Source organism: Oncorhynchus clarkii, chromosome 33 (assembly GCF_045791955.1).
Source record: "Oncorhynchus clarkii lewisi isolate Uvic-CL-2024 chromosome 33, UVic_Ocla_1.0, whole genome shotgun sequence".
Classification (NCBI taxonomy): domain Eukaryota; kingdom Metazoa; phylum Chordata; class Actinopteri; order Salmoniformes; family Salmonidae; genus Oncorhynchus; species Oncorhynchus clarkii.
The window spans coordinates 9,673-24,795 of record NC_092179.1 but is presented as its reverse complement, the minus strand read 5'-3'; the positions used below and the strand labels follow the sequence as shown (position 1 = coordinate 24,795).

Below are 15,123 nucleotides of genomic sequence, written 5' to 3'. Positions count from 1 at the left end.
AAGTAGTTTGAAATATTTTGGCAAAGTTTATAGGCAACTTTGAAATATTTTGTAGTGACGTTGCGTTTTTTGGAAGCTGTTTTTTTCCTGGCTCAAACGCGTCAAATAAATGGACATTTGGATATATATGGACGGAATTAATCGAACCAAAAGGTCCAATTGTGATGTTTATGGGACATAGTGGAGTGCCAACAAAAGAAGCTCGTCAAAGGTAATGCATGTTTTGTATTTTATTTCAGCGTTTTGTGTAGTGCCTGCAGGGTTGAAATATGCTACTCTCTTGGTTGACATTGTGCTGTCATCAGATAATAGCTTCTTATGCTTTCGCCGAAAAGCCTTTTTAAAATCTGACATGTTGGCTGGATTCACAACGAGTGTAGCTTTAATTGAGTATGTTACATGTGATTTTTATATCATTTTTTGAATTTGCCGCGCTGCATTCTCCCAGTTTTTTTTTTTTAAGTGGGACGCAACCGTCCCCTATACCATAAGAAGTTAAGAGATAAGAGACTAGTCAGACATTTCACTATAAATCAACTTGGGGAGTGGACATTTACTGCAGAGCTTTTAGAGAACACTAAAACTTGTTTATATAGCTGTGTAGGCATGGTTTTGGTCTCATGAGTAAAGGTAATGACGTAGGCAGTGACATCACTAAGATATACGATTGTAGGAATAATAAAACAACAACTCGGACCCCTTTCTATTTTGCAGAACTTACTCGGAAACATGCATGCTATGTTCCTGTTGTCAACTTCTGTCTGCAATTGCATTAATAAAGGTTTTAGAATGATTTAATTAAAGATAGTCTGAATGCTAATTTAAAAAATGATCCAATGATTGACAAGGAACAAGGAACGAACCCTACTTTTAAGTATCTAAAATATATTTTGATTTAATTAACACTTTTTTTTGGTTACTACATGATTCCATGTGGTATTTCATAGTTTTGATGTAGTCACTATTATTCTACAATGTAATTTAAAAAATAAATAAACTAACCCTTGAATGAGTAAGTGTTTCCAAACTTTTGACTGGTACTGTATATCTTACCTGTCATCCCTAAATCCTCTGCCGACCTTTTCCCAATTCCACTTCTCATCTCAAAACCCCCCTTGCAGGACATGGGGTTAGCTTGGATTGGTGTTCCAGGACAATGATCGGTCAAGTCTTCGTCCTCTAAAAGAGCCTTGGTACAATCCATGGCCTCCTGGGCAAAGTACCTCCTCTGGGTCACAGAGCAGCCACTGAATCCAAGGGACTCAAAATTTAACAAGGAATACTCCGCTTGACATTCTACAGATGAAGACTTCCATTCCATTCCAACAATGGTCTGGATCACTTCACGGTCCTCCAGTCGAACTGCTTTGACCGGCACACGCTGAACATTAATATGGGGAGAAGGGACCTTCAGTGGCCTATTTCCTTCAGATCTTTTGTGAGGGTCAGTATCCCTGGCAAGTGTATCATCACACGCTTCTTGAAGTGCCTTCTCTGAAACAGACAGTCCTTTACCACTGGCTGTGCTAAAACCAAAATGGCTTCTGACTGGATTACTGCCAACTGAATATTTTACATTACCAGTCTCACCCAGAACGTACACAGACTTCACATGCTGAAGAGCCTTTTCTGAAATAAACACCCCATTCCCACTGGCTGCACTACCATGAGAGATTTCATGCGTTTCCTTTGTTGGAATCTTTTCCAGATGCACGTTGTGGCCATTCTCAGGTTGTGGATTTTCAATTACATCACATTCGTTCAGAATAGACTTTGCTTTCTGGAGTGCTCCATCGGACATATGCACAGTCTTCCCACCGGCAGTGCTGAAATCACAGCTCTTTTCATCCCCGTTGAGGTCAGAATCATTTGATTTGTTCCTTGCTCCTTTTTTGACACCTGTACCATCTTCAGTGAGTAACAAAAATCTACCATCTGAAAACCAAGCCTCCTCAATGGCATTTGAGTCTGTGCAGTTAAGGTTTTCATTCAGAATGCTCTTCGCCTTCAAAATACCTTTTTCAGATACATGCACATTCTCTCCACCAGCTGTCATGAAGGCACAATAGCTTTTCCCTGGATTGTTCATCAGACCATCAGCAGATTTTACGTCTATATTCGCTTGCTTTGCTTCAGCACTGATTAAGCTGTCCATATTGAAATCACAGTTGTTGAAAAGAGCCTGTGCTTGCTTATGGGCCTTAGGTGATACGGTAACTTCTTTGACACCAGCAGTCTTAAATCCACTGTGCTTCTGTGTTGGGTTATGAAGATCTACTCTGATCTTTTTCTTTGATTTAGAAAGTTCCTCTCCATCTACATTACATTCACTCAAAAGAGCCTGTGCTTTCAATAGCGCCCCTTCTGACACAGACACTCTTTTACCACTGGCAGTGCTGAACCCACATCCATTTTTCAAAGGATCTTTAGCATGGGTTTGAGAATTTTCTGGTTCAAGCATTTTGCTCTTTGCCCCTAGAACATCATGTGACATGCCACTATCAAATTTTGTTTTTGCTGTAAAAGGGATCCTTGCTGATATGGAGGCTGCTTTAATACTGGGTTTCTTAAAATCACAGTCACTTTTCTGCTGAATATTCTGACTTGGTATCTTTGCATTCAAGCTGGGGATTTTCCCTGGCTTAGAATTTTCCAATTCATCACAGTCATTCAGGAGAGTCAGTAGAGATTTTGCAGAAACATCAAGTCTCTTCCCTCGAGCAGTGCTGAAGCCACAATTGTTTCTCTCAAAATTATTACTGCCAGTCTCTGATACAACACTTGTTTTGCTCAGCTTTTCTGATGCACAACCTGAACTTTCCATAGCGTCACAGTCTTTGAAGACTGCATTGGTGTTTTGAAGGGCCTTTGCCGAGATGGTCACTCCTTTACCACTGGCTGTCTGGAAACCACCATCCCCATGTGTGTGAGAATGTGTAAAGTCCACTTTAATCTTGTCAATGTATTCATCATTTGGTTCCTTCAGATCTACTTTCTTTTCAGGGCCATGAAAATGTGTCACATTTGAATCAACATTTGTGTCAACTTCGCCTCTATATTGAACAGGTGAAATTTCAACTTGTTCCGTATTTTTTACTGCACACTTGGGTGCACAGTTTTTTTCCTCAAAATCTGCAAACAAGGCCCTTGCTTTGCTCAGACACTTCTCTGAAACTATCATAGCATTTCCGCCAGCAGTTTTAAAACCCACATCCAACTTTTTGCGTTCACACTCCATTCCACTGGTGTTCGTATCCATATCGAGTAGATGGTTCTTGTTTGTGGATTTTGTCAACAAACCAAAGGAATGCTCAGCTATGTTTTCAGAGCTATAACTGGGAATGTAAAGTACTCTTCTGTGGATAACATGTTCTTTGGATTTCTCTGTTGAATTGCTGGATGATGCCCCACTAGATTTAATTTTGGTGGTTGTTACTTGACAAATTTCCTTGCAATGAGAAATAGTTGTCTTTTTGTCAGGGGTGACCATCTTCACAGATTGCGTCTCAACATCAGAGTTGAAACTGTCATCGAAATCTATGCCTGTGAGAAAGTCGGGATCCAATTCTTTCTCAGATTGATGAGGGGGGCTACCATCTGGAACATAGAAGTTCAGCTTTGCTGGTTTAAACTGTGTGAACTCAAATTGGCTGTCTGCAGCTTCTAAGAGACTGCACAATTCTGAAACATCAGCTCTCTGTGAGGCTGTCAATGGACCTTGGCTATTAACAGACCTCTGGTGTGTATAGAGTAGAGGTGGTAAATGAGATCCATCAACAAGCTCCAATCCACATGACATGTTACCTTCCTCAGGAAGGCTTATCTCGGGAATATTGACTGCAGGTATTTCATCCTTAATCTCAAACAGATCCTCGTCTTTCTCCAGATTTGCTGAAAAAAAGCGTATCTTCTTATTGGAGGCCATTTTGAAACCAGACCCAGGGTGTGAGGAAATCGAAACATTGATGCTCTGATGGGTCGGAACATGAACTTGACCATTCAATTTTACGCTGGTTTGCTTTGACCTTTTGGCAATGTTGAGTGGACTAATGAACTTCACTTCTGTGGACAGTCGGCTTCCTGTCACACATGACAACACAGGTTTCACTTCACTGGCAGCAGTAACAACATCAGTCATATTTTCCTCAATTAAGTCATCTAATGATGCTTTTGCTTTCTTTATTGCTTCTGGAGGCAAAGAGATAATCCAGTTGTTACCCGTTTTAAACCCTCTAGATGATTGATTTCCATAACTTTTTTCAGAGCTAGGGTGAACGTTGGATGATTCTGTTTGTGTGACATCAGAAAGGGTGGAGGGGGGGAAGCCGCTATCACACACTGTACTCTTCATTCTAGATGTGTTTGCAGAGTTGCTAAACTGAGAACCAGGAATATGCATTTCATCACTGATGCCAGAGTTCAAATGTTCAGGTTTCTGACCCCATTCTAGTCTATTCAACAGTTTTCTGTTCCTTAGTCTCATTGCTGAGAGACAAGCTGATGCAGAGAAGCCATTTTTAATAGCATCTGCTCTTTTGCTGCATGGTTGACTGTAGTCAATTACTTGGCTAAAATCTTGCGCAAATACCCTGCAAAGCTGTGACATATCAAGATCAGGGTCTTTGGTTGGTGCTTGTGAAACAATATTTTCTTCAGTTGCACTTTTCTGAACTAGCGGCTTTTTCCCATCCAAGGCAGTTTTGTTAAGATTATTAAACTCAGCTTCATCTGGTATGGTTTTACTTTGTTTCATGTTCTGATTTTCACCTAACATGATGGAAGAGAATAAAAGCATATGTATCAATATATATAAATATATATCAGTGAAATCGTTTCATTGAATGAAAGAAATCAATACAATAAATGGAATGAGATTAAAAAACAGCATTACAATCTTACCTCTGGGAGCAGTTCCAGGTGATGCAGGTAACATCTGAGTAACATATTTCTCTTGCACTGACAGAAGTGGATTTTGGACACAGTAAACAAATGTCCTTGTTTTCCTGGGAAATGTGTGTTCTAGAGAGCTTTCGACTACAGACCCTGTCAATTGAGATCCCTCTGGCTGGCTGGTGCATGGTAATGTTCTTCTGGAAAGAGCAGACTCCACCTGGACAGTGTGCTTCGAGGAACCACGATCCGGCCGCTGGCTTCCAGTGAAGTCACGGAATGTTTCACTTTTGCCACCTTGTGGAATTATGTGTTTAGTAGAGGAAGACCCCTCATGGTGAAATGAATCCATATCATAGCCTAAAAAGTTAGGTACATTTATTGGAGTCCACTGAGAAGTCGCCAAATCCCCAGACTTCATGTCAGTCCTGGACTCAAGAGGCTCAGATGTTTCCCTGGTGTGTTGGTATTCTCCTGCTCTCCCACTGGATACTTTGTCATGTTCCGTTGTAGAAGTAGGTACGTGTTCCTTAGTTGCGCCACTTTGCTTCCTTTTGATTCTCTCGTTGGTCTTCACCCGTTGTAAAGCCAAACTTTTGTTGCTGAAGAATATGGAGAGGACATCCTCGGCTCCATCTAGGACACCGGTCATTGTGCTGCAGATTTCTCCGTCCTCAATAGCATCTGGTAAAGTCTGTTTCCAATGGCTGCCACTGTCACCAGGTAACGTGTCTTGAAAGCCAGGGGAGATGTCAATCACACCAGGCAAGTGGGAATCTAGTCCTGTTGGTATATCAGAGAAATAATCAGTACTTGTATCTGTTACACAGTGTTATTGTGCAGAGTAACTTCTACAATATTTACTACTGTAGTTACCATTCAACAAATACTCACCATTGTGTTGACAGAGAGGTCTATCATTCTGTTCTGGTGACAGCATTGTGCTTCTAGACTCCTTGGCCGAAGGGAAAAGCTTTCGCACAAACTATATGAGGGCAGACAAATCCTTCTCTACAAGTCTGATACACAAATGCCTTGAGCATGGGTAGAGTATCCAAGTGTAATCAAGGGGACACCAATGTACTGGAGCAATATTGTACTATTTATCCAATTTAGTTTTTAAAATTAAAGCAAGTCAATAGCATTAGACATCTTTAGAAGAAGACAAATCTGTTTATCCTTAACCTGCCATGAGTTTTTCTAGGATTGTATGGAATACTCACCATAACCTGCTCATCGGTAGCAATTCTTACTGGGCACATAGGACTATGCTCCTCACTTTTAGCTGCAAGGGTGAGGACATGCCATTTTAGACAACCAATGTAAAACTCCCATTATAATAAAACCCCAAATTCATACAGTATCATACTTACTCAAAATTATGGTGGGCGACATGACAGGTGTATTGAGAGAACTGGTCCAGGACATATCAGGGTCTAACTGTGCACCAAGACTTTCAGATATACGTTTGGCAGAGTGTGCCTGCTGAAATAAAAAGATCTTTAAAAAAAAAAGTGTATTGGAACTTTAAAAACACTAGTTTGGTTTTAAAAAGATTTCCCCAAGAACAGCTGCACCTACCGTAGAGTGTTTCGGTGTGTCAAGCAGCCCTGTAAAAAGAAAGTTGTGCAAATTTTTAATCAAAACAATAAATAACAATATAATAAATATCAACATCGATCAACAATGAAAAGTCCCCAGTCAGCTTACCAAAACTGTCTCCATGCAGCCTTGTTCTATAGGATTTACTGGGGGTCCTGCTGAAAATAGAACCACTGATGTCAACCATCACAAGAGCAGGTGTTCTGACATCACATTCTGAGCAGGTGGTCAGAATATCAGGATCCAGGCATTAGCAAAGCAAGGTATACTTTTAGATGAGCACATTTGTGAAAAGCCAACGTATCAGCACAAAAGAGACAGACATTCTCACCTGTCTATTGATTTTCCAAATAAGCATGGGCTTGTGTCCATTTTTTCAGTTGCAGAGGTTCCTGAGCAGCAAAATGGAAAATACCAGTGCACACATTCCGCAGCCACGTAATCAGGGATAACATAGAAAATCAGGAAAAAGGAGATAGGCCAACTGGTTAGAGGTAGGTCTAGCACTCGTTCACCAAAGAAGGGTTCTCAGTTAAAGAACTTATGACGGAGCAGGAATTTGTACAACTGTTCTGACGCTCTGTCCACACGTTAAAGATCCTCACTTGCGATACGGTTTTGGAAACTTTTGGAACTTCACTTTCATTTATTTTCATGAAAGAAATTATAAAATGACGACACATTTTTAACAAGATTCCCAAAAAGGAATATTTCCATGTTAAAGCTTTACGGAAGAGAGGCGCCCATCAGTTCCAATTAGCTACAGTTGAAGTCAGAAGTTTACATACACTTAGGTTGGAGTCAATAAAACTCGTCTTTCAACCACTCCACAAATTTCTTGTTAACAAACTAGAGTTTTGGCAACTCGGTTAGGACATCTACTTTGTGCATGACAAGTAATTTTTCCAACAATTGTTTAGACAGATTATTTTACTGTATCACAATTACAGTGGGTCAGACGTTTACATACATTAAGTTGACTGTGCCTTTAAACAGCTTGGAAAATTCCAGAAAATGTCATGGCTTTAGAAGCCTTTGATTTGAGTCAATTGGAAGTATACCTGTGGCTGTATTTCAAGGCCAACTTTCAAACTCAGTGTCTCTGCTTGACATCATGGAATATTCCAAAAATAAATCAGCCAAGACCTCAGGGGAAAACGATTTTTGTAGACCTCCACAAGTCTGGCTCATCCTTGGTACCTTCAGGCGTTTGGAAATTGCTCCCACGTTCATCTGTACAAACAATAGTACGCATGTATAAACAGCATGGGACCACGCAGCCATCATACCGCTCAGGAAGGAGATGTGTTCTGTCTCCTAGAGATGAACGTAATTTGGTGCAAAAAGTGCAAATCAATCCCAGAACGACAGCAAAGGACCTGGTGAAGATGCTGGAGGAAACAGGTACAAAAGTATCTAGATCCACAGTCAAACGAGTCCTATATCGACATAACCTGACAGGCCGCTCAGCAAGGAAGAAGCTATTGCTCCAAAACCACCATAAAAAAGCCAGACTACGGTTTGCAACTGCACATGGGGACAAAGATCGTACTTTTTGGAGAAATGTCCTCTAGTCTGATGAAACAAAAATAGAACTGTTTGGCCATAATGACCATCCATAACCATAACGGTTGGAGGAAAAAGGGGGAGGCTTGCAAGCCGAAGAACACCATCCCAACCGTGAAGCACGGGGGTGGCAGCATCATGTTGTGGGGGTGCTTGGCTGCAGGAGGGACTGGTGCACTTCACAAAATAGATGGCATCATGAGGCAGGAAATTATGTGGATATATTGACGTAACATCTCAAGACATCAGTCAGGAAGTTAAAGCTTGGTCGCAAATGGGTCTTCCAAATGGACAATGACCCCAAGCATACTTCCAACGTTGTGGCATAATGGCTTAAGGACAACAAAGTCAAGGTATTGGAGTGGCCATCAAAGCTCTGACCTCAATCCTATAGAAAATTTGTGGGCAGAACTGAAAAAGCGTGTGTGAGCAAGGAGGCCTACAAACCTGACTCAGTTACACCAGCTGTCAGGAGGAATGGGCCAAAATTCACCCAACATATTGTGGGAAGCTTGTGGAAGGCTACCCGAAACATTTGACCCAAGTTAAGCAATTTAAAGGCAATGCTACCAAATACTAATTAAGTGTATGTAAACTTCTGACCCACTGGGAATGTGATGAAAGAAATAAAAGCTGAAAGAAATCACTCTATTATTCTGACATTTCACATTCTTAAAATAAAGTGGTGATCCTAACTGACCTAAGACAGGGAATCTTTACTAGGATTAAATGTCAGGAATTGTGAAAAACTGAGTTTAAATGTATTTGGCTAATGTGTATGTAAACTTCCGACTTCAACTATGTAAACTGAGATCATGTGACACTAAAATAAAGTCCACCTGTGTGCAATCTAAATAATGATGTGACTTCTGGAGGTAATTGGTTGCACCAAATCGTATTTAGGGGCTTCATAGCAAAAGGGTGATTACATATGCATGCATCACTTTTCCATTTTTTAAATAAGTTGTTTTAATTTCACTTCACCAATGTTTTCTGTGTGACCAACATCAAGATGTAAGTTGCATCTCAATAGTTTTATTGCTTCTTTAAATCAGGACAACAGTTTTCAGCTGTGCTAACAATTGCAAAAGGGTTTTCTAATGATCAATTAGCCTTTTAAAATGATCAACTTGGATTAGCTAACACAACGTGCCATTGGAAGTGAGTGATGGTTGCTGATAATGGGCCTCTGTACACCTATTTAGATATTAAACAAAAAAAATTATAATTAAAAAAGGTGTTTCTAGCTACAATAGTAATTTACAATTTTAACAATGTCTACACTGTATTTATGATCAATACAATGTTATTTTAAAATTGACAATTGTACTGCTTTTCTTTCAAATTAAAAAACAAGGACATTTAAGTGATCCCAAACTTTTAAACAGTAGTGTAGGTCCTTGGATGTGAAAGGAGTAGGCTTGCCAACAATCCTTAACAGTACATTTTGGGCTAGGGTAAGTCAATGATGAAATTTAGAATAGTTTATTTTAACAGTGCAAACAAATCTTTCTCTACCTTGATCAGGAAAAAACACTGCATCTTCTATCAATGTCTCAGGAGACTGTGGTCTTCTTTGCCTGAAAATCTTCGGGGTAGAGAACATATCACCATCAAGGGGACATTTCCCCAATGGTGTTTTGAAACTGCCATCTTGTCCACAAGATATTGCAGTACCGGGATTATCTTTCTCTGTATCACCCCAATCCCGACTGGAAGCTTTAGCAGTGAGCTCTTCAAACCAGTTTGGGTTCAAAGGTCCCAACTCTTCATTGAAAGGATATGGAATAGAGAAGAGTCAGTATAAATTATATGACAATATCATTGCTAGCAGGTACATTAATATGATTATAATGAGAAAATTAGATGCAAAGTTAAAAACATGACTTGCTACCTTCCCATATTTGATCCTTGAAAGCATCAAACATGTTTCTCCTTATGTCCATGTCTTAGGTCATCTGTGGTATGCCTGAAACGAGTTGATTATTAAAGTTTACTTAGCTAGATAAGCAAATAGCTAGTCTATATGCAGCATTCACGACTGGCAAACCTACAGTGCAGTCGCAAACTATTCAGACCCTTTGTTATTTTACAGCCTTATTCTAAACTTTAATCAATTAAAATGTTTCAGCAATCTAAACACACTACCCCATAATGCCAAAGCGAAAGTTTAGACATTAATAAAAACAAAGACCTTATTTACATACAGTACCAGTCAAAGGTTGACACACCTACTCATTTCATTCAAGGTATTTATTTTATTTAACATTTTCCACTTTGTAGAATAATAGTGAAAACATCAACTATTAACTAACATATGGAATCATGTAATAACCAAAAGTGTTAAACACATCCAAATATATTTTATTTTTGAGATTCTTCAAAGTAGCCACCCTTTGCCTTGATGACAGACTTGCACTCTTGGCATTCTCTCAAACAGCTTCATGAGGTAGTCACCTTGTAACAAGGTAGAGGTGGAATACAGAATATAGGCCTATTTGGTAAAGGACCAAGGCCATATTATGGCAAGAACAGCTCAAATAAGCAAAGAGAAACGACAGCATCATTACTTGAAGATATTAAGGTCAGTCAAGGCAGAACATTTCAAGAACTTTGAAAGTTTCTTCAAGTGCAGTCGCAAAAACCATCAAGCGCTATGATCAAACTGGCTCTCATGAAGACCGCCACAGGACAGGAAGACCCAGAGTTACCTCTGCTATAGAGGATACGTTCAATAGTTACCAGACTCAGAAATTGCAGCCTAGATAAATGCTTCAGAGCTCAAGTAACAGACACATCTCAACATCAACTGTTCAGAGGAGACTGTGGAACAGGCCTTCGCTGTAAAATTGATTCAAATAAACCACTACTAAAGGACAGCAATAAGAGACTTGCTAGGGTCAAGAAACACAAGCAATTAACATTAGACTGGTGGAAATCTGTGCTTTGGTCTGTTGAGTCCAAATTTAAGATTTTTGGTTCCAACCGCCGTGCCTGTGACGCAGGGTAGGTGAACGGATGATCTCTGCATGTGTGGTTCCCACTGCATGGAGGTGGTGGTGCTTTGCTGGTGACATTGTCAGTGATTTATTTTGAATTGAAGGGAAACTTAACCAGCATGGCTACCATAGCATTCTGCAGCAATATGTAATCCCATCTGGTTTGCACTTAGCGGGACTATCATTTGACTCCAGGCTGTGTAAGGGCTACTTGACCAAGAAGGAGAGTGATGGAGTGCTGCATGAGAGGACCTGTTCTCCACAATCACCCGACCTCAACCCAATTGAGATGGTTCGGGATGAGTTGGACCGCAGAGTTTAGGAAAAGCAGCCAACAGGTGCTCAGTATGTGGAAACACCTTCAAGACAGTTGGAAAAGCATTCCAGGTGAAGCTGGTTGAGAGAATGCCAAGAGTGTGCAAAGCTGTCATCAAGGCAAAGGGTGGCTACTTTGAAGAATCTCAAATATAAAATATATTTTGATTTGTTTAACACTTTCTTGGTTACATGATTCCATATGTGTTTTTGATTGGTACTGTAAGTATTCAGACCCTGAATACTGACCGCGGTATACCCTCAAAATTGACCGCAGTTGCATCTTGTTTCCATTGATCATCCTTGAGATGGTAAATTCAATTGATTGTACATGATTTGGAAAAGCACACACCTGTAAGGGCCAACAGTTGACAGTGTATTTCAGAGCAAAAACCAAGCCATGAGGTCGAAGGAATTGTCTATACAGTGCTGAGACAGGATTGTGTCGAGGCACAGATCTGGGGAAGGGTATCAAAAAATGTCTGCAGCATTGAAGGTCCCCAAGAACACATTGACCTCCATCATTCTTAAAATGGAAGAAGTTTGTAACCACCAAGACTCTTCTCACAGCTGGCCGCCCGGCCAAACTGAGCAATCGGGGGAGAAGGCAGACTATTTAATCAATTTTAGAATAAGGCTGTAACGTAAAATGTGGAATAAGTCAAGGGTTCTGAATACTTTCTGAATACACTCTGTGGCAAGCCATCTGTTAGCTCAGCCTGTTCTTATAGACGAGACGTGACATAGTAAATGTAAATCCGGGACACTCAAATTAGTTTTATATGTAACCATACCAAATATAACCATACCAAATGTAACATAAGACAAATGGTTACTGGGTGGTTGGTCGGGGTGGGTAGGTGGGCATATAACAGTAACGTCTTGCAAGTTAGAATCTCACAGACAACTTTAGCATTTTATTAGCTACTTTTAAGATACTTTGCAACTACTTAGCATGTTAGCTAAGGGGGTAAGGCGGTACAGTGCAATATTAATGTCAATACTCTGACTGGGGAGGTAATTTCCCACAGTCAAAGTCCTGCATTTTTTGTTGTATGTTTTACTTTTTATTTTATTTAACCTTTAATTTAATAAGAGCTATGATGCCAATATTTGCATCAACTCTTCAGTTGTGTTCTGTGGGTGTCACCGAAGACTGATAACCCATTTCATTGCTCCACATTCCAACCTTGTTTAACATTGTTTTGTCTAAATTAGGCATGATTCCTTCTGCATCACTTTCAAAAAGGGACTTATTTTGAAGGTGAAAAGCACATTCCACTATTGTGGCTAACTTCACAACACAATAACCCGGTCTGGTCAAGCCTCACTAGCCAAATTCAGCTAGCTGGCTGTTTATAACGTTAGCTTTGGGCAACAAGGTTAAGTAGCTGGCTAGCTAGTTATTTTCATGAACTGAAGTTCGATTTTAATAGAACAACAAGTGACTACCTAGCTAACACTTACTCACATGGATTCCTAAATCATTGCTAAGAAAATGTATAATGACTGCAGTTTCTACTGGTCATTGTTTTCAAGCTGGTTGCATTGGTGCAAGCTAGGTACCAAGCTAAAGCTAGCTACCCCAGAAGTTGCTAATAACATCAAATATCAAATATACATGCAAACATTGATCATGTTCGTTGGATCCTTATCGTATTTAAAAATGCTCACACAGACGTTATCCCATTCGGTCGAACAAATAATTACTTATTACCAACACGGTATGGTAAACACATCGTTCGTGGATGGTGTACTTGTTTACAGGCATATTTTTGTACAGCTTTGACAGTGGTGGCGCTTGGCCTGCACGTGCAAATTCAGTACACACAACCTTCTATAATAGAATTGTGTTATTTGACGTGTCAAATTAAAAGTTTATTTGACGAGTCAAATAGTGTTTTGACGTGCATATATTTTTTGACGTGTATATTGTTTGACACGCAAATACCCAAATGGCGTTCCATAGCCGAAAGCCATTCGTTAAATAAAAATGTAATTTCAACTTACTCTGCCAATTGTCCGTAAGGTTGGTCCTTATGATGGGGGCGAAGTTGAAGTTGAGAAAAAGCATATAATAGAACATTAATTAAACTTTCCAAACATGGGTCAGTTGTAGACCCACTTCCTCTCCGCTTACCTCATGTCAAAATAACAGTCCTGCAAGTGCGCCATAAACGGCACAAAAAAGCAAGACATTGTGGGGGACTTTGACTTGAGGTAAGCAGTAAGGAACTGACCTCCCGGAGGAACTGCAAGACCCACGGTATATGTTCCATATTCCCCCTGCATAATGATCATAGTAAACATAGTAAATTGAAATTGAACTGTATTTCACTGCTGGCTTCCGGCAGACTTTTCAGGGGGTCAAACAACTAGTTCGTAAGTTAAATACTAGCGTTGCTAAAACGCACCTAGCTTAGTAGCTAACTAATACAGTTGTCACAAGGAGTTGTTACCACTAACTGTTAGTCCATATTTAGCTAGAGAGCTAACGTTAGTCAACTGAAAAGTTAACGATATGAAGATTTAACTAGCTTGGTAACGTTACATAAAGACATCTAAAGATAACTAGCAAGATAGCTAACAACAGATAACGAGTTACCACTGTTAGTCCATACTTAGCTAGAGAGAGCTAACGTTAGTAAGCTGAAAAGTTAACGATATGAAGATTGGTAACGTTACATAAAGACATCTAACGTTAACTAGCTAGATAGCTAACAACAAACCAACACTGATTAAAAAAAAGTGATGACAGCTAGCACGCTAGGTGCAAGATATAAAAATAAATTACATAACAAATGTCTTGTTCTCCTTCTCACAGCAGGGGTAAACATGAGTGCACTGTAGCTAGCAGTCCTTACACAGAAAACAGACCGATAGCTATGACTTCCTTTGACTGCTTAATAAGGTAACGTAAAATGTTTGTCAGACTGTATCAGTCAGAACCTTCTTTTTCCATGGTGCAATGGGCGGTCCGCAAACATACGTTTAAGGTGCATGCCGACACCTACTCTGCTGGAGTGTGTGGGTCAATTACGATTTACAACATTAGCGCCACATTTCTAAATCCTCCTACCTAACGCAGTACTTCTGAGAAAATAAAAAAGAGCCCTACTCTTCAAATAAGCCCATCTTCAAAATCTCGTCCAACCTCAGTGACCCTACACTTCAATCTTTCAGTCACTTCAAAATACTTACAACAATATAACGACACATTAACAAACATGTTTTATAACTAAACAAAGATAGACCACAGCCTGTCGTTTCCAATGGTAACAAATTAGTCCTTGTGGGCAGAACAATCAAGGAGGTGGGCAAAGGCAAGCACGAACGGGCCAAGTCTAGTCTGTGAAATACGCATGTTCAATAGTTCAATTCGCCTTTGCACTCCTAAATAACGCATTTAAAATAAAAATATATACTTTGGCATAAGCTAAAGTCTACAAAACTTCGTCAACTATGTTCATAACATATTCTAGTTTTGTGAACAGAAAACTATTGATATCCAATGTTTAATCTATGACTTTTGCAGAATGTAGGCCAAAATCTGTCTTCTCCAACTGCTGGCCACTGGGCCTCCTTTCACTACCATATTTGGTGGAAACACCAAGCGGATGCTACATATTTATACATCCAGTGAAATATCTGTCTCGTTGTTCTATCTGTGCCATTCACATGCTTGCCAACCAAAACTAATGATGAGCTTTTGTACAATGTCCTAGGCGCAATCTAGCAAATGCCACCTCTT

General features: G+C 39.9%; 1 protein-coding gene across 12 annotated transcripts in view; it reads right to left on the bottom strand.

Moving 5' to 3' along the window:
• Positions 1 to 14,299, bottom strand: part of LOC139393272 (BRCA2 DNA repair associated) — a 30,648-nt gene extending 16,349 nt beyond the window's left edge. For 5 of the 12 annotated variants that reach the window (XM_071141776.1, XM_071141782.1, XM_071141783.1 and 2 more), the window contains exons 1-11: positions 13,383 to 13,618; positions 9,953 to 10,027; positions 9,577 to 9,825; positions 6,824 to 6,884; positions 6,601 to 6,650; positions 6,472 to 6,500; positions 6,264 to 6,390; positions 6,114 to 6,175; positions 5,785 to 5,875; positions 4,900 to 5,673; positions 1,054 to 4,767 (exon numbers count right to left, since the gene is read on the bottom strand). In XM_071141776.1, the coding sequence (XP_070997877.1) occupies positions 1,054 to 4,767; positions 4,900 to 5,673; positions 5,785 to 5,875; positions 6,114 to 6,175; positions 6,264 to 6,390; positions 6,472 to 6,500; positions 6,601 to 6,650; positions 6,824 to 6,884; positions 9,577 to 9,825; positions 9,953 to 10,004 (5,209 nt within the window). In that variant the 5' untranslated portion in view covers positions 10,005 to 10,027; positions 13,383 to 13,618. Of the gene's footprint in view, positions 1 to 1,053; positions 4,768 to 4,899; positions 5,674 to 5,784; positions 5,876 to 6,113; positions 6,176 to 6,263; positions 6,391 to 6,471; positions 6,501 to 6,600; positions 6,651 to 6,823; positions 6,885 to 9,576; positions 9,826 to 9,952; positions 10,028 to 13,382; positions 13,619 to 14,166 lie in introns of those variants that run through there. The other 7 variants (XM_071141781.1, XM_071141786.1, XM_071141777.1 and 4 more) reach the window with 6 other exon arrangements.
• Positions 14,300 to 15,123: the final 824 nt, after the last annotated feature.